The 26,904-nt window shown below is 33.6% G+C and overlaps 1 protein-coding gene across 9 annotated transcripts in view; it reads left to right on the top strand.

Annotated features, from left to right (window-relative positions):
* The window catches only part of ARL6 (ARF like GTPase 6), a 37,761-nt gene extending 11,152 nt beyond the window's left edge, over positions 1-26,609 (top strand). For 2 of the 9 annotated variants that reach the window (XM_065539283.1, XM_074033639.1), the window contains 7 exons: positions 5,040-5,101; positions 5,498-5,566; positions 10,118-10,179; positions 13,301-13,430; positions 17,037-17,092; positions 21,344-21,420; positions 23,448-26,523. In XM_065539283.1, coding sequence (XP_065395355.1) covers positions 5,040-5,101; positions 5,498-5,566; positions 10,118-10,179; positions 13,301-13,430; positions 17,037-17,092; positions 21,344-21,420; positions 23,448-23,465 — 474 coding nt within the window. In that variant the 3' untranslated portion in view covers positions 23,466-26,523. Of the gene's footprint in view, positions 1-5,039; positions 5,102-5,497; positions 5,567-10,084; positions 10,180-13,300; positions 13,431-17,036; positions 17,093-17,219; positions 17,233-21,343; positions 21,421-23,447 lie in introns of all 9 variants that reach the window. The other 7 variants (XM_065539281.1, XM_065539282.1, XM_005548368.4 and 4 more) reach the window with 6 other exon arrangements.
* The last annotated feature ends 295 nt before the right edge of the window (positions 26,610-26,904 follow it).

Genomic DNA, 26,904 nt, shown 5'->3' with positions numbered 1-26,904 from the left:
TGTATTAGTCAGGATTCTCTAGAGGGACAGAACTAATAGGATAGATAGATATACATATAAAGGAGAGTTTATTAAGTAGTATTAACTCACATGATCACAAAGTCCCACAATATACCATCTGCAAGCTAAGGAGCCAGGAAGCCAGTCCGAGTCCCAAAACTGAAGAACCTGGAGTCTGATGTTTAGGGGCAAGAAGCATCCAGCATGGTAGAAAGATGTAGGCTGAGAGGCTAAGCCAGCCTAGCCTTTTCAGGTTTTTTTGCCTGCTTTGTATATTCTGGCCACACTGGCAGCTGATTAGATTGTTCCCACCCAGATTAAGGGTGGGTCTGCCTTTCCCAACACACTGACTCAAATGTTAATCTCCTTTAGCAGCACCTTCACAGACACACCCAGGATCAATACTTTGCATCCTTCAATCCAATCAAGTTGACACTTAGCATTAACCATCACAAAGAACTTTTGAATTTCCTTCTTAATTTCTTCATTCACCCATTGAATATTAGGAAGCATGTTAATTTCCGTGTGTTTTTGTAGTTTCCAAAGTTCCTCTCGTTACTGATTTCTAGTTTTATTCCATTGTGGTTAGAAAAGATACTTGATATGATCTCTACCTTTTAAAATTTGTTCAGATTTGTTTTGTTGTCTAACATATGATCTGTTTTGGAGAATGTTCCATTCGATGATGAGGATAATGTATATTCTGCAGCTGTTGGATGGAATGTTCTATAAACGTTTATTAGGTCCATTTGGTCTCAAGTTCAGTTTAACTTGGATTTCTTTTATTGTTGATTTTTCTGTCTGAATGATCTATTACTGAGAATGGGGTGTTGAAGTCCTCTCCTGTTATTGTATTGCAATCTTTCTCACCCTTTAGCTCTATTAATGTTTGCTTAATATATTACGGTGTTCCCATGTTGGAGGCACATATATTTACAATTGTTATATTCTCATTCCGAATTTACTCCTTTACCCTCATATAGTAGTTTACTTTGTCTCTTTTTATAGTTTTGACTTGTAATCTGTTTTATCTGATATGAGTATAGCTACTCCTGCTCTTTTTTGGTTTTCATTTACATGGAATATCTTTGTTCATTTCATTTTTCAGCCTGTGTGTATCTTTATAGATGAAATGAGCTTTTTGTGGAAAGCACATAGTTGGGTCTAATTTTTTAAATCCATTCAGCCACTCTATGTCTTCTAATTGAAGAATGTAGTTCATTTACATTTAATACTATTACTGATAGGTAAGGACTTAGTATTGCCATTTAGTTAATTTTTCTCTGGTTGTTTTGTAGCTCCTATTTTCCTTTCTTCCTTTCTTAAGGGATATTACTTGTGCTAATCTTAGTACTGGATATTTGTTTTTGGTTTTCTGTGGGAGATATTGAAGCCTAATTGCTTCTTGCTTCTACTTAATTTTGGTGATGTTACCCTTATTCTTATTTTTATTCTTTTTTTTTTTTTTTTCTCTTTGAGACAGGGTCTCACGCTGTCGCCCGGATTGGAGTGCAGTGGCACAATCTTGGCTCATTGCAACCTCCATTTCCTGGGCTCAAGTGATTCTCCTGCCTCAGTCTCCCAAGTAGCTGGGATTATAGGTGTGTGCCACCACACCCCACTACTTTTTTTGTATTTTTACAAAAAAATTTTTAGTAGAGATGAGGTTTCGCCATGTTGACCAGGCTGTTCTTGAACTCCTAACCTGACCCGCCTTGCCCTCCCAAAGTGCTGGGATTACAGGTGTGAGCCTCCATGCCTGGCCACCCTATTCTTAATATTTAAAACAATCTAAAATTGCTCAGTTGATAGCTTGCATATTCATTTGATAACTTGCTTATTAAATTTCTCTCATTATAAAAGAGCATAGGTTTTTCTCTTGTTCAGCACTGAATCTCAGATACCTAGAATAATGCTTGGCACTTTGGATGAGTGGATTGTTGAATGATTTTTTAATATTTATTTTTGGCCAGGGGATTATGATTGATACCACCAAGAATATCATTTTTATCAGACTTAAACTAACCAAACAGGATCTCTCTCAGAAATCTTATTCTCTTCCTGGTTATTTTGGTGTATCCTTGACCTGTCTAGAATGTTTTGTTCCACTCAGGCAATACAATAACCACAGGAGATTTGTTCCAGGACACGCATTCCCACCCACCCACCCCCTTCCACCCTCCTACCTATATTAAATGGTATAGTATTTGCATATAACTTATGCACATCCTCCCATATACCTTAAATCATCTCTAGTTTACTAATAATACTTCAATACAATGTAAATACTATGCAAATAGTGTTTATTGTATTTATACATTCGTAATGTTTTTATTGTTAAATAGTATTATTATCTTTTTAAAATTATTATTTTCAATTCATGTTGGCTAAACCTGTGAATTTAGAAGCTATAGATAGATACAGAGGGCAGACTGTAATTCCTATACTCTTCGTTTACTTTGTGCCATTCCCTGTCCAATTTTCAGAATGACCAAATGTATTTGTTCTTGGATAGAGCAGAGGGAGACTGATATTGTAAACTATCTCTTAGAATACATTGGAGGAAAATGAGTTCCACTTTAGTCTAGAAGCAATTGCTCACATATCTTGTTCTATCCTGATTAACTTGTGAAGTTTCTTTTTTTTCCTGATTGCTTTCTACTAGAACTTTTGAAATGATGGAAAGAAAAGAAAATTTATTAATTTTATTCCTACAAGTAAAATAGCAAGTTTCTCTGGAAATAAAAAGAGTTTGTGAAGAAATTAGGTGATCATGGGGAGGCTAGGGAAACGTTCTAATTACAGTTCATTGAAGACAGGGTTACTATTTTAATAACATTTTACGTTTTAATAACCCTGTTGAGACTTCTTTAAACTTTAGCTTCCTATTTTGTTATTGTTATCTTTTTCCTCATAGTAGTAGCTGATGATTTTGTCACATGATTGGCACATTTAAAGTCCTTAAAATCAAAATAATGAAGTTGGGGGAACATTAAAACTTAGGAAACTTCTTATTGCAAAGGTTGTTCTGAAATGAAGGAACCCCAGGGTATGAGGCAGGAATCTTAGTAGCAGGAAATGAATTTTGTCTTACATAAACAAAAATATATTTTTGGAAAAATACTAGATCAGGTCTTGGAATGGATAGAAGGAAAAGGAAAAAGCTAAGTAAACAAACTTCAGAAAGGCAAAACAAGGGCAGCTCTGGAGGGCCTTTCTTCTAGCGCATTACCATGCTATAAGGTGACCAAGCTCCAGTGAATTTTGAGCTTCTGTCTTTCCTTGAATTTAAATTTCCCAGAAGTAGACTACCAGAGTGAATGTAACAGTGTGAGGCAAAATTTTTCCCTGTATTGTTTTTTCAATAAAAGCAACAAGATGAACTGAAGGAAAATTTTTTTAAAGTTATAATGACAATATGGGAAGAACTGGGGATGAGACTGAAATCAGTGAGCATATAATTATAATAATAGCAGACATTTGTTGAGCATTTACTGTGTTGAGTATTTTACATCCATTAACCTATGTAGTTATCATGATAAGTTTATGAGTTAAGGATAGTAATAACATATTTCACATTTGAGAAAACTAGGCTTAGAAAAAATAAGTAACATGTTCAAGGTAGCAGAGCCAAGTAGGAGCAATTAGGAGGCTGGTACAGTAATTCAAAGCAAGAAATGATAAGGGTCTGAACTAAGTTAGTGAAATAGAACCAAAAAGCGTAGAGCGTGATTACATAGAGAATGTAAAAAAACGGAGGAGTCAATAATAACTTCTAGGCATCTGGATCAGCAAGTGGATATATTTTTATTCAAACAGAGGAATAGTTTTTCTGGTGAAAGTGCTAGGAGACATTTAACAAGTTAGATTGTTAGTATAATACATTTTAATCGTCAGTGGGACTTGTCAACATGTCTGCTACTCTACTCTAACCCCCTTTCACTCTCTTCTCCACACAGAATTCCTTATCATTGCCTTCAAGCCCTTACGTCTCTTACCTCAACACATCGCTCTTTATCTTACCCAGCACACTTTAGACATTTAGGCTTTCTGCATTTCCTCAGTGGCAAGTTCCTTCCTTCCTCAGGATCATTGCACTGACATAGTTCTCTAACTGGAATGTTCTTTGTCAATAACTTGTCATGGTTCTTCCCCTCCTGTCATCCACTCCTGGGTCAGATGTCACCTCCTCAAAGAGACCATTCCTGAGCACCTTTCTTCCATGCCACCTTCCAGCTCCTTTCTGCTGCCTCCCACCCCCAAAACATTTGTTTTTTGCACTTATCTCTGCTCAAAATTGTGTTCATTTGTTGCTTAGCTTTTCAATTGCTATTTACCTCTTCTAGCTTGTAAACTCCATAAAGGCAGGAACCATCTACACATGAGGGCAGTCTGGAACATACACAAACTCAATAAGTATGTGTTGAAAGATTAGAAAGTGCCGGGCACGGCGGCTCACGCCTATAATCCCAGTGCTTTGGGAGGCCGAGGCAGGCGGATCACAAGGTCAGAAGATTGAGACCATCTTGGCTAATACAGTGAAACCCTGTCTCCGCTAAAAATACAAAAAATTAGCCAGGCGTAGTGGCGGGTGTCTGTAGTCCTAGCTACTTGGGAGGCTGAGGCAGGAGAATGGTGTGAAGCCAAGAGGTGGAGCTTGCAGTGAGCCGAGATTGCACCACTGCACTCCAGCCTGGGCGACAGAGCGAGACTCTGTTTCAAAAAAAAAAAAAAAAAATAGAAAGTCCTACGTGTGAACTCAGGGTGACTTATTAAACCATACATAAAACGCTTATGTCCTTGGTAACATGCCACAAGCCACAAATGTGAATAAACGTTATGCAGATCCATAATTAGTAAACCTTGAACTTCTATAAAGAATTCACACAGAGTGATCCTATTGAAAAAATTATTAGTTTATTAAATCCTGTCATCTCCTTAGTGACAGATTTTAGAAACTGAAAATGTGGATACTTTAACTCGAGGAAAACTCATCTCTGGTCATTGTAAATTTCTGAACTTTGTCTTTTCTCTTAAAGGCTCAATCTCAAAATATCCTTCCAACAATAGGATTCAGCATAGAGAAATTCAAATCATCCAGGTAATCCACTTTATCCCTCAACAAAAAAGTTACTAGTGAAAAATAACAATATTGGTCTACCTGGTCATTCTTCCTACCCTTAGAGAAAGTTATTTGTTGTTTCAGAATCTCATAGGTATTAACGTATTTCTATCACTATGGTTGGTTTATTTTTCAGAATTTAGAGTTTAGACAAACTCTGATAACTTCACTAGCAAAGAAGTTTTTTATGTTATTTATTGCAAAATCATGTTTATATTAATACATTTATTTCATAGAACTTTTACTTGTAAATTGGCCCATGTTGAATATTGCATATGAAGGATAATTTCTTTGATTGTAAGTAATTTAAAATTTTAAGTAAAAGTTATGCTTTAGTTAGTTTATAATGTAGTCATGCTTTGCTTCTCTTTGTAGTTTATCATTTACAGTGTTTGACATGTCAGGTCAAGGAAGATACAGAAATCTCTGGGAACACTATTATAAGTAAGTACATCTGTGAATGTTGCTAACTAGATGTTTTTATTTTGCAACTAATAATAATTAGAAATCCAAAGAATTATATGACTAAGTTGTTTGGCTTTTTTTTCATGTAATTTATGAACATTTCCTAATTTTAAAAATATGTAATCAGACTCAACATTGTTTGTCAAATGCTTCAGGTCCTTCATGACTTCGGGCCTTTGCACGTACTATTCTCTCTGTTTTTAATGCCCTATTCTATCCTACTTCACTTCAGTTTAAGGTTAACATATTCCTGCTTTAAATATCAGCTAAAAAGTCATCTCCTCTGAAGTTTCACTGTTCTGCCCAGTTATTTTGTCCCTCCTGTTCACATGGCACTTTGTCCATTTCTATCTCTCTAATCATACTTACCATGTCTTGAAGTTATGTACCATAGCTGCCTCCCTAGTGGAAGTGTGAACTCCTCAAGGGAAGGGATTATTCATTATTCATATTATTTTCTCAAGACCTAGTATGATGCTCAGCATATAGACTCAGTAAATATTATTGACTAAATTTAGTTAAAAATAACAGTGTTGCCTAACAGTTGATCCATTGTTCTATGAATAATTTAAAATGAGCTATTTTTCAGCATATGCAAGTCAAGTGCTCACTAATTTACAGTTGGCCCTTCATGTCCTTGGGTTCTGCATTCCTGGATTCAACCAGTTGTAGATCAGAAATATTTGGGGGAAAAAATGCCAAAAAGGAAAACTTAAATTGCCATACACAAACTACTATATTGAAAGCACATGAACAAGGTCATGTGTAGGCATTGTATTAAGTATTACAAGTAATCTAGGGTGACTTAAAGAATATGGAAGAATTTGCATAGGTTATATACAAATACTAAGCCATTTTATATAAGAGACTTGAGCATCTGCAGATTTTGATATTTGAAAGGGATCCTGGAACTGATCCCCCAACAATACCAAGGGATGACTATACTTCAGACTAATGGCTGTCAAGTTACTAGGACCGAAATGTGTTATACCTTCTGGAGATTTGCATATGGTATTAAAATAAATATAAATTAATTCATTAGCTTCTAATATTGTTAGGACTCCATTTAAGAGCAATGTAATTCACTGTTAGAGTCTGAAACTTAAAAACGGTATCTCTTAACTAAACTCTCTTTTGTGATTATGAACTCCTGCCTTGAAATGGTATGTGATATTTACCATATAAGATTTAGATTTAGATTAACTCTCTCCTAATAATGTGAGACTAAACATTATATGGTATATATTTGGGATATGAACCAGAGGAGATTTATTCAAATTTTTTTTCAATGAGTCCTTCAATAAATTGAAGGCCTATTTAAATCATAGATCCAGAAGACTTCTGAGAGAGAGAGAAAAGAGAGTACTTCAGATACAAGGGTTAGTTTGGAAAAGGAAAAGTGGCATGTTTGTGGTATTCTGCATTAAATTCCTTAGGGAGATGTGTTTTATGTGTTTCTTGTTTGTTTGTTTAGGAAACCTGAATTTTCAGTACAGGATTTTTTAAATTCCTCCTCCAATTAGTTGATAAATGATTTCTTTTTAAAAATGTATTTAGCTACTTAAAAAATACTTTAATTTTAATTACAGAAATATATATAGAGAGAAAATAGTAGGAAAGTAAAGTTTGTTTTTATTTGATTTTAACTCCTTTTTTCTTCATACTGTTTTTGAATGAAATTATGAATTCTAGAATAGAGTGGTTACATTGTAGATTGAATGGAGAATATGATTACTATTGAAAAATCAACAATAAAAGTAAATTTACTTTCTCTATTTTCATATTTTTCTAACTGTGAAAAAAAAAGTACATCTTGATCTATTAGACTGAAAAAGGTTACAAAGATTAATAAAGTCTGCTCTTGTCAAAGTGAGCCACTCCTGTGAGAATGTAGTATCTTTTTCGGGGTAATTTATTGATATCCGTTAAAATGAAAAATGTTTATAACCTACAGCAAGCATTTTTACTTTTAGAAAAGTATTCTATGACCAGGGCTTATAGGCAAAAAATATACATAGAAGGTTTTATGTTAGCTTTATTTATAACATTTTTATATCAATTATGTAAAAATGTTACTATCAGTATTTATCTTTACTATAAATATGTACTTGGTATATATAGAAAGAAGAAAGTTCTTAGTGGATTATGCACCAAACCATTAGTAGCATTTTTTTTGGAATAGTAGGATTATAAGGGAAGTTTACTTTCTTTAATTTTCTTTTCTTTTTTCTTTTTTTTCACATCCTCTTTGGTGAAGAGAGACATTTACTTTCTAACATATATGATGCCATAATAATATTATGTAATTTTTACATACTGTTTTTACAACATAAAAAGATAATAGTATGCAAAAATATAAGGAATATACATATTTTAAATTTGGAAAATATCGAAAAGAATATTGAAAACATGTTTCCCATAAATCTCACTGTTCATAAATTCACCATTGTCAATCTTTTTGGTATCTTTCTTCTCCTTTTGAAATATATAACATATTCTTTATATAAATAAGGAAAAAGGAACCATCTAAATTATGTATCATGTATAATTTTGTATCTTGCTTTTTTCAATTAACATTCTGTGGTATGCATAAATCAGGAAAAACATGCAATAAATATAGCTAACGGCTGCCTAATGTTTTTTCACACAGCTTTGCCAAAATTTCTTTAACTATTTCTCTACTCTGGGACATGAAGGCTATTCTCAGTTTTTGAAAATTGTAACAGTTCCTCAGTCAAAATCTTGTTATATAAGTCTTAGCCCCAGTTCATGATTCCTTAGCATGAATTTCAGAAATAAAATCACTGGCTCAAAGTGATTGAACGTTTTTATAAATCTTGATAGATATTTCTGATTGTTCTGGTTTCTATATATACTGGTAATGTATGTCTCTGATAATCAGCATTGTCCTTTTTTAATGATAGGAGAAAATGGTATGTAAAAAGTTTTATTTTGTATATTCATTTGATCATTATTATTATTTTACGTTTATTTATTTATTTATTTTTTTGAGACAGAGTCTTGGTCTATCGCCCAGGCTGGAGGGCAGTGGCACCATCTCGGCTCACTGCAAGCTCCACCTCCCGGGTTCAGGCCATTCTCCTGCCTCAGCCTCCCCAGTAGCTGGGAGTATAGGCACCCGCCACCATGCCCGGCTAATTTTTTTTTTTTTTTTTGTATTTTTAGTAGAGACGGGGTTTCACCATGTTAGCCAGGATGGTCTGGATCTCCTGACCTCGTGATCCGCCCAATCACATTGAAGTTTAAAATCTTAATTTATGACTAGAATAAGTGATTTGCAAAAAAAGTACAGATGTCCAATAAATATATGAAAAGATATTGAACCTCACTGGCAATTAATGAACTAGATCAAGATAATATGCTGTTAGAGTGGCAATTATTGATAAGAATGATAGTAGCCAGTGCTGGCAAAGGAGTGAGAAAAGTACTGAGTCATGTAAATTGATATGGCATTTCTGGAGGACAGTTTGGAAATGTTTTTCTGAAACTTTAAATTATGTATGTAGTCCTAGAAATGTTACTCCTAAGAATAAATCTTAAAGCATCAAGAACTTTTTAAAAATAAAGGTATGTAGGAGGATATTTGCCTTAAAGTTTTTCATAATGATGAAAATTGAAAATAACCTAAAAGTCCAGCAACAAATGTTTGATACAATATTTGATGACACATCCATGCAGTGCAATACCTTAGAACCATTCAAAGAAGGTAGTGCAGAGGAATAATCAGTTATTTTTTAAGTGCCTGTATGATCCATCAGTGAATCCTTAACTAGTTCAATCACTGGTTATCAGCTTTTTAAAAAATCAAATAGAATAAAATAAAAGCTATTTGTAAGTATTTTTTCAGAAGACTTTCACTTAAAATATATCTATATATACTTATGTGTCTACTGTATCTTAATGCAAAATATATTTCTTACTATGGTTTATAGTAAAAAAAAAAATTTGACAAACATTGATGTAGTGCTTTAGCATTTCGTATAAAAGTAGTAAAACCATAGTTGTAAAAAAAAAGTTGAGGAAATTTACATATATATTGCAAAGGCAAGGTATAATACAGGATTCCATTTTAAATACATATATAATTTATTCATATGTAATATATACAAAGTGTGGCTTTATACCAAAATATTAATAATTATTGCATCTGTGTAATAGGGTTATGGTATTTTAACTCATTTTCTCATATGCTGATATTTTAATGAAAAAATTACTCAATTTTTTACAATTATGAAATAGCAAGTCATTAAATTTATTTTATTATCCAAATGAAAAGGTATTTTACATGAAATATGACTAATGGTTAATATATTTATCAGTCTTGGAAACTAACAAGAAACAGTACCAAAACTTCTAATGATAAACGGACATAGGACATAAGGAGGTAATACTTACGTTAGGAAATGCCCATGGATAATAAACAGGGAAAAATTTATAAGTAAAGCTTTAATTTTTCTTTTTCTTTGCATTACACAGAGAAGGTCAAGCTATTATTTTTGTCGTTGACAGTAGTGATAGGTTAAGAATGGTTGTGGCCAAAGAAGAACTCGATACTCTTCTGAATCATCCAGGTATGTGTGTGTCTTTCAGTCTGTATCTGTTCTTTGGGGTTCATTTATGTGTAATGTTTTGTTCTTTGGGCATTGCTTACACTATGTAATTATCTTTCGTTTAAAATTGTTGAATTTAAAACATATACATTATAGAGAATTTATATTTTGTGTACATCACCATATTTTTTAAATTTTGCATTGTAATGTAAATATAAAGCATTTTGCAATGTTTTTGGGGTCTCTAACATTTATTTCCTTCCTCAAAAATAAAAATGCCCTTTTTTTCTGATAACATAAATAATTTGTGCCAATAGCAAAAAAAAAAAAAAAAAAAAAAAAGAAAATAGAGATCCGTGTATTTCAACACCCATTAAAATTATTTGTTACCATCTTTTCATGCATTTCTCTATGCGTATCTGAGTTTGTGTGTGTGTTTAATCACAGCATTTCTTACATATTTCTTATGGGAATTCCTTTAAAACAAATCTTTTTTATGTTAATTTCCAACTGCCAGCTCCCCATCTCCTTTCAAGATACAAGTGTTTGGGTATTCTTTTCTTTCATACTTTTATATATGTCATATTATGCACACACACACACACACGCATATACATATATAGAGAGACACCAAAAATGTTGGGTTGAGGGCTGTGGGGACTATCATTGTTACTTACCAAAATGGAATCATATTCTTTACACTCTTCTACATGTTTCTATTCTCAATTAACACTTGATGGATATCCTTCCAAATCAAATTATGTGTAATTATGTAGTTATTCTTTTTACTGATGCCTAATATGGTTTACTATGAATGTACCACAGTTTATTTCATCACTCACCTGTTGATATATACTTTCCTCCCGCCCAAGCCCCTGCTACAAACAGTGCTCCAGTAAGTAGTGTGGAACTCTGCATTTCTAGCCTTCCTCATGCCAAAAAAATTTAAATAGTGCTTGTGCTAGGACTTTCAAAAAAGGATGGTGGTTTAAGAGAACTGTGGATTTGTTAGAAATGGAATGGAAATAGTATGAGGCTTTTTAATAAATGTTACTGCTTAACCACAATATCTTTGGTATTTTTAACAGATGACCTCAAGCCTGTTCAAATTTTTTGAAAAAAAAAATTATCCACCCTGTACGTTTTATGTGACTTTTTCATGTTAAAAACTTAGCAGTCTTGGCTGGGCATGGTGGCTCATGCCTGTGATCCCAGCACTTTGGGAGGGATTACAGGCGGGTGGATCACTTGAGGTCAGGAGTTCGAGACCAGCCTGGCCAACATGGTGATACCCCGTCTCTATTAAAAATACAAAAATTAGCCGGGCATGTGCACTTGTAATCCCATCTTCTCGGGAGGCTGAAGCAGGAGAATTGCCTGAACCTGGGAGGTGGAGGTTGCAGTGAACTGAGATAGCGCCGCTGCACTCCAGCCTGGGCAACAGAGCGAGACTCCGTCTCAAAAAAACCCAAAAAAACACAAAAAACTTAGCAGTCTTGTATCTAGATTGAGAATGCATTTTTGATTATGTCTTCCTTTCATATTAATCTTTACAGTTTTATTTCTAAAAAGTGTTGGAATGTTGAGCGGTAAAATGAAATAGTTCCTACAAAATATGCTTCAAACAATGGGGACTTTGGTTTCCTCAACTGAAGCCTTGTCTATGGATCTTAATGTGCTAGGTCCTTTATTTTATGGGATAGATTTCCAAGGGAGGGATTTCTCAGCTGAAGTGTATGTTCACTTTTTTAAAAAAATTGACGGCCATAAAAAAATCTTTGAATAGCAAAATGTACTGTGAACACATAAAGACAATGACAGGCAAGGGAAAATATTTGCAACTCATATAATAGCTACAGGGATATTTCTATACTACTTGTGTTTCTAAAAAATCAGAATATAAAAGCTTGATAGAAAATGGGGAAAGGACATAACAAGATAAGTCAACAAAAAAGTAAATTTAAACATCTTTTTAATATACAGAAAGATTCTTGGCCTTTCTATTGCCTATGATACAGAAAATATCAAAAAGTTTCATAACACTCTTTTGGCTAGAGGAGTGGAAACACTCATTCTTGTACGTGGTTGTTGAAATGTAAATTGATATAATTTTTAAGAGAAAACAGTTTGGTAATCACTGTCTATCAAAATAGAAATTTATGTCCTTCGACCCAGCAATTCCACATCTCAAATTTATCCTAAGGACATACTGGCTGGTGTACAAAATTACCTATGTACACATTTATTCATTACAGGATTGTTCATAGTTGTAAACTATGTAGCAGGTATCTGAGTTAGTTTCTGGTTAAATAAATTAATAGTACATAGTACTAAAAGAAGAAATAGTCCAGAACTGTTAAAATAAGGAAGAAGCTGCTCTGTATGTACTGCTATGGGATCAGATCCTAGATATGTAAATAAATGAAAAGATAAAGGTAGAAACTGGTGAGGTTGGCCTGCTACTATTTGTATGAAAATAATATCTAATAATTATGTTTTCTAATACATAAAATATTTCTATGAAGATGCCAAGACACTGATGTTATGGGTTGCCTTTTCTACAGAGACCATTGTCCTAGGACAAAGTTAGGAAGGAGATTCTTTTACTGTATGCCATTTTGTGTCTTCTGAATTTTGAACTATTTAAATGTATTATCTATTCAAAAAAATGACAAATGTTTCCAAAATCATGACAAGGTAAAAATATCTTTTAAAAATCTAGCTTGTTACTTATTATATTGTGACTAAAAACTTAAAGAAGTTTCCAGTTTCTTTTCCTTCTACTTCTACTTGAAGTTTGCCTCCTTTCTGTTCACAATTAAAAAGGAAACAAACAAAATATTTAATGCTTTTTTGTAGGTACTTCTCTGTAATGCTTATTGAGCTCCCAGTCCCAGCTCACCCATCTTTGGGTAAAGCTCCTAACCAGAGGGCAGATGGTCTTAGGAAGTATTTTTTAAGTTTTCTTAGTGCTCAAATAACACACCTAACAGTGCGACAGTGTGTGTCTTTAAATGTTTCTGTATGTGTGATATGAAAAAAATTGATTAAAAAGCAATTTCATGGGTTTCAGTACTAAAGATTTGCTACAAAATGACCTAAAAAGCTGGAAGTGTGATGATAGTCATATTTTCTCTTTTAGATATCAAACACCGTCGAATTCCAATCTTATTCTTTGCAAATAAAATGGATCTTAGAGATGCAGTGACATCTGTAAAAGTGTCTCAGTTGCTGTGTTTAGAGAACATCAAAGATAAACCCTGGCATATTTGGTAAAGTTTTGTATTTTTCACTTTGCTTTCTGAAAAACATACAAGCTTCAGAGTTGTTTCTTCTGACCTCATTTTTTAAAAATAAGTGATCAAACATGGCGGGATATAAGCTAAGGATTTTGTTTTATAGAATTGTGGCCTTGTAGCTTTTTACAAATATGTTACTGTTAAAAATCTTTTTCAAATTTTTGTGGGGATAGGAAAATATAAACAACTCTTATAATGGAATATAACTTAAAATCTCACTTATTTACTGAACTTCAGCCACACTGATTTCCTTCTGCACATGGAGTCAGCCAAGCACAGTCCCATCTCAGAGCATATGCACTTGTGTCCCCATCCTTTGAATCATTTTCCAAAATAATTTTCCTGGTTTGCTAGAGTCACTATTACCATGTGACTGCTTTTTGTTTGTTTGTTTGTAGTCTGTCTGCCCATACAGATGTGTTAGCTCCCTGACAGCTGGGGTTTTGTCAGTTTTCTTCACTTTAATAACCCCTACAATAGTCATAGTACCTGGTATGTAATAGGTACACGATACATATTTGTTAAAATGAATTAATGGAAATGGAAATTTTAATTTTATGTAGACATCCTAATAAGGTTGAACTCTTACGTAATTAATGTTGAAATTGTATGCATTGTTTATTTGGAAAACAGTTTCTTATTTAACTCCTTTGTGCCTTTCTACCAAAATATTTTAATAAGGATAAACAGAGATTGTACATTAGATAGTATTTTTGTGCCTACCACTACCGTATTAAACTCCCTTCTACCCACCCGCCTACCTCTCTGCTGTAAGAGGTCCTTTCCATGCCAGAGTTTCCTCCTTTTTATAAGAAGGTATCTATGGGAAAAGATTGGAAACAGAAGCAGAGAGATGCACTTCCACAAGAAGGTAAACTAGAATATGAAGCAAGGAGGTAATAGAGTTCAGAAAACAACTTTAGGAACTAGTTTTGGTGCTGAAAGAGTAATGTAAAGACCTTAGGAAAGCTCTTGAAACTTTCCAGTATTCAAAGCCTCCAGCACCTCTTCCCAGGAGCTAAACCCTGCATATCCCAAGTGAAACTTTCATTACTCTAGGATCAGAAAAAAGTCAGTGCCTAATAAATGATTCTTGAGTTGGAATTTGAGGTCCTGTGGTATTTGGTAGGTAAAGAATGGTGGGATTTTGGATAAAGAAACATCTTGAGCTAGAGCCTTTATATTTCTCTAAATCATACCTAAGATGATTACTTCTAAAGTAGAATAATTTTTAATTTCTGTGTTGTATTAAGTATTGTGACTGCTTGATAGAAAGTGCACATTTAAAAACATGGATTTAATTAGTAAATAACCCTCTTTTCTACTTAAAATAATTAACTATTAAATTTTAACAGATTTATTTATTCAATTGTGACATCTCAGTATTTCTCTGTGAGAAAAAAGTAATATCCTGATGCTTATAAGGATGTAGGATGTTATAGTGCCAGTTGCTAGATTTTCTAGATAACTTATAGAAGAAAGCAAAATGTTTCTTTTAAACATGTGTATAATTGTGACTTCTCCTTAATTCAAATTGGACCTCTTCTCACTAGGTTCAAGTTAATATCTCATTTATTCGTTTTGTTCTTTATTCTTGGCAATATTTTTAAAAGCGTGTATAAAATTGAAAATATATTTATCCTTTTTCTATTTTAAATACAAAAGTAATGCTCAGTGATACAGAGACAAAATATTGTCTGTCTCCTGCCTTGGGTACAAGTAAATTTACTGAGCAATAAAGAGAAGATCCTAGAGAAGTATAGTCTGATAAATTAAAGAAAAATTTTATGTTTTATGTTTGACTATTGTACTAAACATATAGTCAGCTCTGATTTTCAGGGTCTGATTGCGTTATTTTTTTCAGATGTGTTCTTTGACTCAATCCCTGGCATCATGATTGTGTGTGTGTGTGTTGTATGTGTGTATACTTGTTTACCATCTTGTGGGGGAGACAAATAAGAAGCAACTAAATGTATGAAATGTCAGCTGGGAGGATGAGAAAAAATAAAGTATGATAAAAAGAGAAAGAATAATGGGAGTTGCTCCCTCTCTGAGACCTATTTGAAGTTAGGGAGCAATTCGTGGAAAGATTTGGAGGAATAATTGTCCAGACAGAGAGGCCAGCAAGAAAAAGCCTCTTATTGGATGAGAATGTACCTGTTGTGTTCCAGGAGCAGCAGGAAGTCCAGGTTGGTTAGAGCAGAGCAATCTAAGGGGAACTTGTAGGAAATGAGGCCACTGAGAAATAACCAGGGGTCATATCACACAGGGCCCAGATTTTTGCTTTATTCTTCCTTATTTGAGAGGAAAGATAGAATTCAAACATTTGTTACGAAAAGATGCAGTTTTTCGTAGAATAATGACACCTACACCAGAGGGGAAGGGTTTTGTTGTATTGTTTGGAACTATAGGTGTATGATGAAATTAATATATTTCTCTTTCTTGATTTAAGTGTTTCAGTTACTGATGTCTTACTCTTACACATGGATAATCAGTAATTTGCTTTGAATAGTTGTGTATTTCATGTTGTTTGTTTCTTCCTTTGTATTTTATAATAATTCTATGATAAGCCATATTCTTAGTCTAACAAGTAATTTCTGGGAGATAATTTTTATTTTGATTAGAATTAAGTTAATTCTTTTAGGTACTTCACTATACTTTTTAAAGCTATGCTTCAGCATACTAAAAGGAACCCTAATCATTCAGAAAATCTAATTGTATATATTAATTGCTATTATACAATTATATTTTGGAAATAAATGCCTAGATCAATAACTGTACCTTTGAAAAAAGATTAATACTCTAAAAATCCTCTGCATTTTACTTTAACTTATATACTTAATTATGATTATACATAAAATCTCACAATCACAATTTAAGTTTAGTCTCTCAAAAATGGAAAGACAATGGAAGCACCCTGTTTTAGGTGTTTTATCTACATACTTCAAGTGTTTAATTCTCACAATTACCATATGAGGTCAGTGGTACTATTCCGCACTTTACAGATGCTGAAACTGAGGGCAGAAGAGTTGAAGGACCTGGCCAGGCTCCCTCAGCTAATAAGAAAATGATTGAGATCTACCAAGTTTCTGTTTTACTCTACCAGCTTACCAAAGCTATAATTATGAGTTTTTATCCTAAAGATATCAAATTCCATTTCAAAGAAAGGCACACCATAATATGGCTGTATTATAACCCAAGTCAAGCATTTCTAATAATGAGATGGAACCATTGGAACTGAGCAAAATAGGATAGTGGACTGTACAAAACTTTTCTACCACTGGAAAAATAATTCAAAAGTATTTGTTTTTTAATGTCAGTGTAAGAACTAGTCCTAGGATAAAATAACTTTTCTGCAATATGGTTTTCAAAATCTGTTTATAAATTATAAACATATCTTGTTTCTGAGCACTCAGACTTTTATTTTCTGGTTTATTTTCAATTTCAGTGCTTAACTAGCTTTGCTCAGATGTATGTTATTATAATATATTAATTCTCCATATGGCAAAATTGTAATCCTTTATTCTTACAGTGTTATGATGTAATGAGATGGCTATGTTTCTATGGATTTTATTTCAGTGCTAGTGATGCCATAAAAGGAGAAGGATTGCAAGAAGGTGTAGACTGGCTTCAAGGTACATCACAAAATACTGTGTGTCTTCAGCCTTTGTTTCCTTTTTATTCATATTTTTATCTTTTTTTTATATTTTATTTTATTATATCATTGCCTTTTTTCCTCTTTCCATTTATTTCTGCTATCAGAAAAAATAATACAGTAAGTATCCAATACCTTGTTCCATTTATTTCTATAGCATATTGCTTAAGAATATTTTTACATAAAGTGTTTGAATCTTTACAGTCAATATATTTGACACATATAGAAAATAATTTAAACTATGACAACAAGTTTCTGTCAGATCTAGTAATAGAAGCACATTTAAATTTTGGGACAAATGTTAGGCCCTACTGTCAATAACTAAAAATAAGTCTGAATGACATGTTTCTTTTAAGAATCATGCTGGCCAGGCACGGTGACTCAAGCCGGTAATCCCAACACTTTGGGAGGCTGAGGCGGGTAGATCATGAGGTCAGGAGATCGAGGCCAACATGGCGAAACTCTGTCTCTACTAAAAATAGAAAAATTAGCTGGATGTGGTGGTGCACACCTGTAATCCCAGCTACTCTGGAGGCTGAGGCAGGAGAATCATTTGAACCCAGGAGGCAAAAGTTGTAGTGAGTCAAGATTGCACCACTGTACTCCAGCCTGGCAGCAGAGCAAGAGTCCGTCTCAAGAAAAAAAAAAAAAAAAGAATCATGCTGTACTACAGATATAGCTCCATTTGTATATCACATGTATACACAACTTGTAGTACTCATATTTAGTATTACAGATGCTGATCTTTTATTGATATTTTGTATATTTGCAGTTCTGGTTGCTATTAATCAAAATAGTTATAGATTGGTACAGGCTTACTATATTAGGTAATAAATTAACATATATCGTTTACCCTAATGGTCTCTCAGCCAAAAGAATGGCTTGAAGCACACAGAGCAGTAGATAGATGTGAATGAAACCAAGCTCATAGGTTCTTATTGCAGGATCCCAATGGCCAAGTCAGAAATTGCAGTTCTGAGCATAACAACTAAAGATCATTTCTGTGGGGAATGTCTCTGCCCTGAACAAGAGTGAATAACAGGATATTATAAATTCTAGCTATAGTCTCATAGTTACAAATTCTTCTACACAAACCTTTTAATGCCAGTTGTGCCTGATTTTTTTTAAATCTTCTGCATGTTGCAAACAATAGCAGGGATATATCACATATCATGGTAGATCTAAGAGTAGCCTGCCTGCTCATACATCATAGTATTAATTTCGTTCAAAGTATGAAATGTGCATTTCATAAATATCTGTATGTGTTGTTGGTAAAATATGGTGGTTTAGTTAACTAGACAGACTATTATTGTATTTCTGTGTCTTTTATGTTTATGTAGTTATAACATCATTAAACTGCAAGGAACATTCAAGTCATATTTTACAATTAGTGACACTTAATCAGGAACCTCTCGTGGTTCTCAGAAGAACTAGCGGGATTTTTCTGTGAACCCAGCAACTTAGTTTCTTAGACTGCAGTAATGAAGTGTTCAAGGCAATGGGATGGATTTCCACCAGAAACAGGCTACAGAGGAATATTCCAGAGAAGATACCAGGAGTATGTTTTCAGCCTCATTTCATATTTTACAGAGTGCTTACCATTGCTAACAATGAAGATACAGCATGGATGGAAACCCTACTGTCACTCGTGATAATGTAATTCAGAGCACAGTATTTACTGAAAATAGGTTGATAAGTCTTCTAGATTTTAAAGTGTGGTTCTCCATCCCTTCTTTTCTGGTTTTATTTTGTCATTAGCAGTTAGCCACTAGGTGTCAGTAGCAATCCAACATCACAATACCAATTGCCAAGTCTGGTCTTGATACCTAATTTTTGTTTCTTTGACTTTTCTGATCCATCATTATCTGTCTTACCGCCCAAGTTTTTGTAAGGAGGACACATTTTGGAAATACTTTTGTGTCCTTGTTTTTCCATATTACTTTATGTACCCTTTACAATTTTCTGCAAGGTTAGCAGTAGTACCTCTATTTTGTATAGAAAGCCTTGACTGATAGTAAAAAAAAAAAAAAAAAAGCTTAGGCTTTTGAGTACAACAAATTTATTCTACTACTTATTAATTTACCTCTCTGTCTGTTAGCTGAAATCTCTTACCTTGTGAAGATTTTTTTAATCTGTAAAATTGAAAAATAAAATGTGTTAAATTTTGTACAGATTAAATTAGATACTGTTTAAGTACCTAGCATAAGAAAGCACCCTGTAAATATTAAGTTTACCCTTTTACCTAAACACTCTGTTTTAAAAAGGAGGAAACTAACCACAGGATAAAAGAGTGTATCATTTGGTTTCAAATAGGAGATGCTTTGGTTATATTTTCTTTCCTGCTTTCCTTCTTTCTTTCTTTCTTTCTTTCTTTCTTTCTTTCTTTCTTTCTTTCTTTGTTTCTTTCTTTCTTTCTTTCTTTCTTTCTGTCTCTCTGTCTTTCTGTCTTTCTTTTCTTTCTTTCCTTCTTTCCTTCCTTTCTTTCTTGCTTTCTTTCTTTCTCTTTCTTTGTTTCTTTTTTGTTTTGTTTTGTTTTTTTTGATGGAGTTTCCCACTTGACACCCAGGCTGGAGTGCAGTGGTGCGATTTCGGTTTACTGCAACCTCCGCCTCTCGGGTTCAGGCAATTTTCCTGCCTCAGCCTCCCGAGTAGCTGGGATTACAGGTGCCCACCACCACGCCGAGCTAATTTTTTGTATTTTTAGTAGAGATGGGGTTTCACCATGTTGGGCAGGCTGGTCTCAAACTCCTGACCTCAGGTGATCCACCCATCGCCTCAACCTCCAAAAGTGGTGGGATTACAGGCATGAACCACCACGCCTGGCCGCTTTGGTTATATTTTCTGTGTAATAACAAATAGTTTACATTGTCATATTCCCAACTGTCTCTAGATTTGAAAAGAGATAAAAATCTATTTTTAAAAAATAAATAGCAGTAAATATAGGAGATTAGTTTGTGTTAGCTAAAGACATTTATGTGAATGTAGCTGTGAAAGGTATTCTAAACTTATATCTTATTTTGCTTCCAGAATTCTGGAATTTCCTAGTATAATAGACACGAAGGCCTTTGGTTCATTTGGGGCTAATTTAATCTTATTATTTAGAGTTTAAGGTTGGGGCCGAGAGCAGTGGCTCATGCCAGTAATCCCGGCACTTTGGGAGGCCAAGGTGGACAGATCACTTGAGGACAGGAGTTCGATACCAGTTTGGCCAACATAGTGAAACACTATTGCGACTAAAAATACAGAAAATTCATCGGGTGTGATGGTGCATGCCTATAGTCCCAGCTACTAGGGAGGCTTAGGCAGAAACTCTGGGGGTGGAGGTTGCAGTGAGCCGAGATCATGCCGCTGCACTCCAGCCTGGGTGACAGAGCAAGACTGTCTCAAAAAAATTTTTAAATAAAGTTTAAGGTTAGAAACTTCTTGGTGAAATATTAAATGGCACATGTAATGGCATGATTCTATTGTCTTTGGAAACGGTCTCAATAATTGTGTATGTAGAACAACCCAAAGACAAGAATGCTTAAATAGACTAGGAAGTATTTTTTAAACTGCCAGAGAATAAACAGAAACTATTGCAGAACTGTAAGTTTTCTTGCCCTGAAACTTTCAAATTGGGTACTTTTAAAAAGAAATCTTCCCAAATAACTAATAAAATGTATTCATTTTATTGCTTTGTCTGCATGGAAAAAGTTACTGCTCCCAGATGTTAATATTAGACTTACAAACTATGCAGGAGTATTCCAATGAAAGAGGATTGATCAAGTACACTTAGTTTCATCTCCTCCCCAACTCTAACAGTAAAGAGACTTTAAAAAAAGATATAATATAGATGGACAAAAAGAAGGGAAGTAGTGAAAATGGCATCCAAATTTTGGAAGCTGAATATTTGATGAATGTTGAATTACTTAACAGACGTGAGAAAGCTGAATCTTAAACTACCAGTGGGGAAAACTGAAAAGCAGCCTAATTTGCATTGCAAATGCAAAGCCTCAGAAATCGGTGGAAATTGAAAATAAGGATGAACGTGGGATAAAAAGAAAAGATATGATTATACATCTTCCCTTTGAGATAAAATTGAAGGTTTATTTTCTGCAGAGTCAAAGACAGTGTCTCTGGACTAGAAAACCCTAGGTGCACAACTGTCTGGTGGTGCTGAATTGAAAAATGAGGAAAAAAAGTTTTCATGCTGAATATTATAACTCTCTTCTACTTCTCCTATTTCTCCCAGAAAACAATGACAGTAAGCAGGATATAGGAAGAGTTATCTTTGGGGAATCAGACCAGCCTAAGAGCAAAGATCTAAAGGTATTAATATTGGAGATCCCAAGGAAATGGCTTGGCCAGATGTACTAAAGGAAGACCACATTTGACAAGCTCCACACGTTTGCAAATTCCAATCAACTTTTTAGTGTTCACTTATACATAAGAGCAGATAGCAAAGGACGACCAGGCATTTGAGGATGAAAACATTATAAAATATGGGAATGTCCACAAACAATAAAAGTGGGTTCGAGTAAGTAGAATTTATATAGAGAGAACATTTCAAAAAACTGTTAAAGAGTATCCTCAAAGAGATTAAGAGGTGTTATTTTCATGAATAAAGGCAAGAAACTACTTGAAAAGAAAGACCAAAAAAATGAGTTCTTGGAAAATAAGAATATAATAGTATAAATGAAAAATTTAATTTTAAAAAGATGATAAAATAGAGGCAAACTCCTGGAAAGTAGAGCAGAAAGACAAAGAATAGAAAATTTGAAAGGAAAGAAAGGGGTCACGTTCAGGAGGCCCAATATCCAAATAATCGGAAATTCAGAAAGAGAAAACAGAAAAAAATGGAGGATAACAAATCCTCGAACAGTATTTTCTAGAACTAAATCAATGAGTTTTCAGTTGACAGACTTCTCAAGAGCTCAATACAGCGGATAAAAATATTCCCACACCAGCAGGCATCATGACTAAAATTCAGTGCTTCAAACAGTGGAAGATTCTGCAAGCTTCCTGTGAAAAAAATGAAAAGCTTCCTGAGGAAAAAAAGAATAAGAAAACAGAGTAACACCAGATTTATCAACAGCAACAACTTGGAAGCTCTAAGATAATTGGGAAATGCCTGGAAGAGTCCAAGGAGGGAATAATAGAATTACGTACTCAGGCAGTATGAGTGTATTTTGACAGTAGAATAAAGACATCTTCAGCTATATAGCATCTCAAGAATTTACTTACTATGCGTTTTACTAAGGTATCCACTGAGAATAATATTTTTCAAAAACAGGAAAATCTTGGTACAAGCATTATCAAAAAAAAAAAAAAAAAGAAAAAAGAAAAGGAAATAAACCAAGAAGAGAAAATTAAGGGATCATGACACAGGAAAGCCAGCACAAGACAGTAGGGGAAGTAATCCCCAGGATATTAATGGAGACCCTGGAATGATAATGAAAGAAGATATTGTAACAAAATGACTGGGGCAGGCATAGAGAAAATGAGTATAGATTCTAGAGTTTTTTTAATAAGACTCTGAGGAAGAGTTATTCAAGAAGGCAAAGTTGATGGACTATGTAATGTACTTCATAGTAATAAAGGTTTAAACTCTGGGAGTGATGCAGTTGAATTAGAGTTAAGTACATACAACAATTAAATAGATGAGTTGGATGGGAGTGGGAAAGACAATTATTCACTCTAGAGGGATAAAATATAGAAGAGGAAAGGAAAAGTAAGTATACCACCTGTCTTAGCTGTGAATAGCATTTACATAGTCATTATATTGACAGTGACTATATTAGTGTATTAGGAGAATGGGGGTATTATAAGGGTTGCCTAGAAGCAGCATGGGAGTGTGAGAGAGCTGATGTCTCATATTACATTGAAGGAACTGATATTTGAAGAAGTAATAAAAGTATATTGTTTAGAGGTATTATAAGTATTCATCTAAAAGGGAGTTATAAGTAGTTACCCCTGAAAGGGAGGAATGGAGATGAAGCAAAGTACTGCTGTTTTGCTTAGAAATCTCATAGAACTAGTTGACTCTATGCAAATGTACAACTTTAATAAAAATAATAACTGTAGAATGAATTGTGCTTTTAAAAAAGTAGATGTAGCTGGACCTGGTGCACACTTGTAGTCCCAACTACTAGAGAGGTTCAGGTGGGAGGACCACTTGTGCCCAGAAGTTCCAGTACAGCCTGGGCCACATAGCAAGATCCTATCTCTAAAAAATAATAATAACAAAAGCAAATGTATACATAAGCTTCCAACATGTTGTATAGATTTGACTTAGATTACTTTAGAAAATATATTTTGCCCTATAGAGATTAATAATTTTTGTTTCTTGTTATCAGATCAGATCCAGACTGTGAAGACATGAAAAGATAATAGTTGGAAACCTCTGCAATTTTCAATTCCAGGAATCTATCTAAGGCAAACAGAATACTTTACGTTTTGTAAAAGATGTTTATGCATCAAAAAATATAATTTTCTGCTTGCATTTATGGACTCTGAATGACCTTTTTAAGAACATAGGACTTCAGGTATGCTAATTCGGCCATTAATTATTTAAAAACTGAATATTCCCTCAAAAGGGCTCCCTAAAATTATCAACTTCTTAGTGAAGGTCTACATTTGATTGTATGTAGAATGTCTAAAAGTCAGAGTTATAAGCCCATCATAATTTATGATATGTTCAGTGTATTTTATTTTTTAATTGTCTTTTTTAAAAATTTAGTTTATGACTTTGCAGTATGAATTGTGCTTGTGAAAAAGAACTTTAAATATTTACAAGGGACCATGGGTAATTAATATATATTCAATTTTTACTATGTGTCACCATCAATAAAATGTAAAATGTAATGTACCAACTAGTGTGCTTTGTTTATGCTGAAAAGAATAATGCTCTATTAGTATGGTATTTGGTGTCATACTGTCAAGCATTTGTAAACCATCTGAGACTAAGTTAGGCTGAATTTATTTATTCAGTGTATGTTGAACATCTCTACACCAACTAGTCAGGCATAGTCCTAGGCAATGATGATACGGGGTAAATAAGACATATCCTTATCTTCAGATAACTTAAAATTCATTAAGGGATAATTTGAGAAGCTTTTCATGGATAGTATCTAATTTTATTTCATTGGCTGAATGAAAATATTGCAACTTCAGATTAAGAGGTATAAAGTAAATTAATGTTTGATTGTTCAGTAATCATAACTGACATCTTGTTTTTCCCTTTTAAATGCCTCCAATTTGCCATAGCACTTTGTTAAAATAAATTGTGACTTTTAACTTTTTCATGGACATAAACTGCTACATAAATGTTCTTTATAATTTTAGACATATCTCAGACACACGAATTATTATTTCTTACAAATTAGAGACCACATATAATTGTGAACTCTAAATAGAAACCTTCATTTTAATCACTGAGCAAAAGTATATAGAGCAATGTTGTTGATCCTGATAAACATTGCATATAAAGAAAAACTGTAATATATAATATATACCATCTCAAATGTCCTTAGCTTTGAAAATAGAAGGCAAAAATAAGTAATAAAGATGTTATAGTAACTGCAGTAGTGGTATATGTTTCACAGAGATTTTAATAAAAGCATATAAAGCTACAATAAAAGTTTTATATTCCAGTTTCTCATAGTCCAGAAATACCAGTGATTTGGCATTTGGCAAATTGAAAGTTATCCACAAAATTCCAATGGCGTAGCATCTTAGGTAGTTTACCATCTCTCTTGTACATTGTTTTAGAGGATACAAAATGAAAATCTTATTAATCTAAAGTTACTGCAGATATTGAAAGTACATAATGATGGAAACAATGAATGTAATTTTTTAAAAAACTGATATGCTACAACTATTTTAGGATGGAGAAAGAACTGATTGAGAATTCAAATCCTCGCTCACTTATCATAAGGTAGTAATAAAATTAGTAAGAGTCACTACTATACGATCATTATATTATAAGCAGGTATTACACATACAGAATTTTCATCATTTAATCCTCCCAATAAGCCTATGTGGTAGGTGTTATTATTTCTATTTTATAGATCAGTAAACTGAGGCCTTAAAATGTTATGTAATTTGCCAAAGTTCAAAGAGCTAGTAAGTCTGGTACTAGGATTCAGTACCAAGCAGTCTGTTTAAGAGCGATGATTCGAGTATGGTAGATATTAGAAATACAGATATATCTACCAGAATAACAACTAAAATGATAGAAAAGGCTCTTTCTTGGGACAGCAACCAGGACAGGGATGGTAGAGGGAAGGTCAGAGACTAGAGACTACTCTTTGGCTTTTTTTGGTTTTCTTTTTAAAAAAAAAAAAAGCTATTAGCTCTACTCAAATTTTAAACTCTGGACATAAATGACTTTGGTAAAAGTCCTTAAAACTATTTTAACAAATTATTTGGTATTCCACAAACTACAGTAGCTCATACCTATGCAAATATTTAGAAGAAGAAGTACCCTTTTTCTTTGTTTTCATGATATCCAAAATCTAGTTTTTAGTCTATAAACATCCATCCCTACTCCATATTTTCATGTAAAGATTATGTAAAAAAATAAGTTGGGCAACAGTGTAGTCACAGGATGCCATATAAGTGTGAATAAGCTGAGATTATTGCATTTGTATTTAGCATATTATACAATTAAAATGTATTTTATTAAAGCTGAAGCAAGTTGTTTTTCATGTCTAGACATCACTGTGTTACAGAGTTTAATTCATTAAGCTCTGTATTTGAATATAACACCTTGTAAAATGTTTGAAACTTATTCTCTTGTGTGCTTTGCATTTAAATATTTGTATATGGCCCTGTTCAGCCTGTGCTTTGTAAGTCACAAAAGGGCTGGGTTTTATATGTTTGTTTTTTATTTCTAAGCTCTCTGCGAAAAAGTTACAAATTGTCTCCTGGTTGTTTAAGATATTTTTTCTTTGTAATTTTTTATATCATGTGTGATTTTCATAAATATGTGCAGTTACTCTTGATAATACTTGTCTTAGTCATTTCAGGTTGCTATAACAAAGTACCGTAGACTGGGTGGCTTATAAACAACAGAAATTTATTTCTTACAGCTCTGGAGCTGGAAGTCTGAGATCAGATTGCCAGCATGGTTGGGTTCTGGTGAGAGCCGTCTTGGTTGCAGACTGCCATCTTCTTCTTGTATCCTCACATGGCAAAAGGAGGGCAAGAGAACTCTCTGGAGTCTGTTTGATAAGAGCATGAATCCCATTACATCTTCACATGGCTCCTCCCAAAGACCCCACCTCCTAATATCATCACATATCATCACATAGGGGTTAGAATTTCAACACAGAAATTTTGGGAGAACACAAACATTCGGTCAGTTGCAATACTTAAGGCAAATTCATCTTGCTTATAACTCTGGTGCATTAAAATACTATTGCATCTTAACCGAGTTTGTACTTATTTTCTGCTTTCTGATTATTCCCTTTGTTCATAAAAATAAATGACTGGTATTACATGGTCACCTAAATAAATAGGTTTGTGTATGTCTGTGACTAGAAAGAAATACTATAGTGATTAAGAAATGGTTATTGTGTTTAATTGAATGTTTTAGGTTACTTAGTTATTACATTTTCATCTTTCTCCGTATGGATGCTCCTGCTCAACTTTGCCTGCCTCAGAACCTTTATGGCTCTTTCTTCCAATCACTTGATTTCAACACCAGATTTAGAAGCTTCGTCGGCATACCATGTTAAACTGCTTTTCTGGCAATTTAGAATAAACCAAGAAAGACATAAAATCCGTCTCCAAATTTTAAATCACCAAGTA

This window comes from Macaca fascicularis, chromosome 2 (assembly GCF_037993035.2).
Source record: "Macaca fascicularis isolate 582-1 chromosome 2, T2T-MFA8v1.1".
NCBI classification, from domain to species: Eukaryota; Metazoa; Chordata; class Mammalia; order Primates; family Cercopithecidae; genus Macaca; species Macaca fascicularis.
Note: the sequence above shows the minus strand (reverse complement) of the source record. Positions and strands in the feature narration are given on the sequence as shown.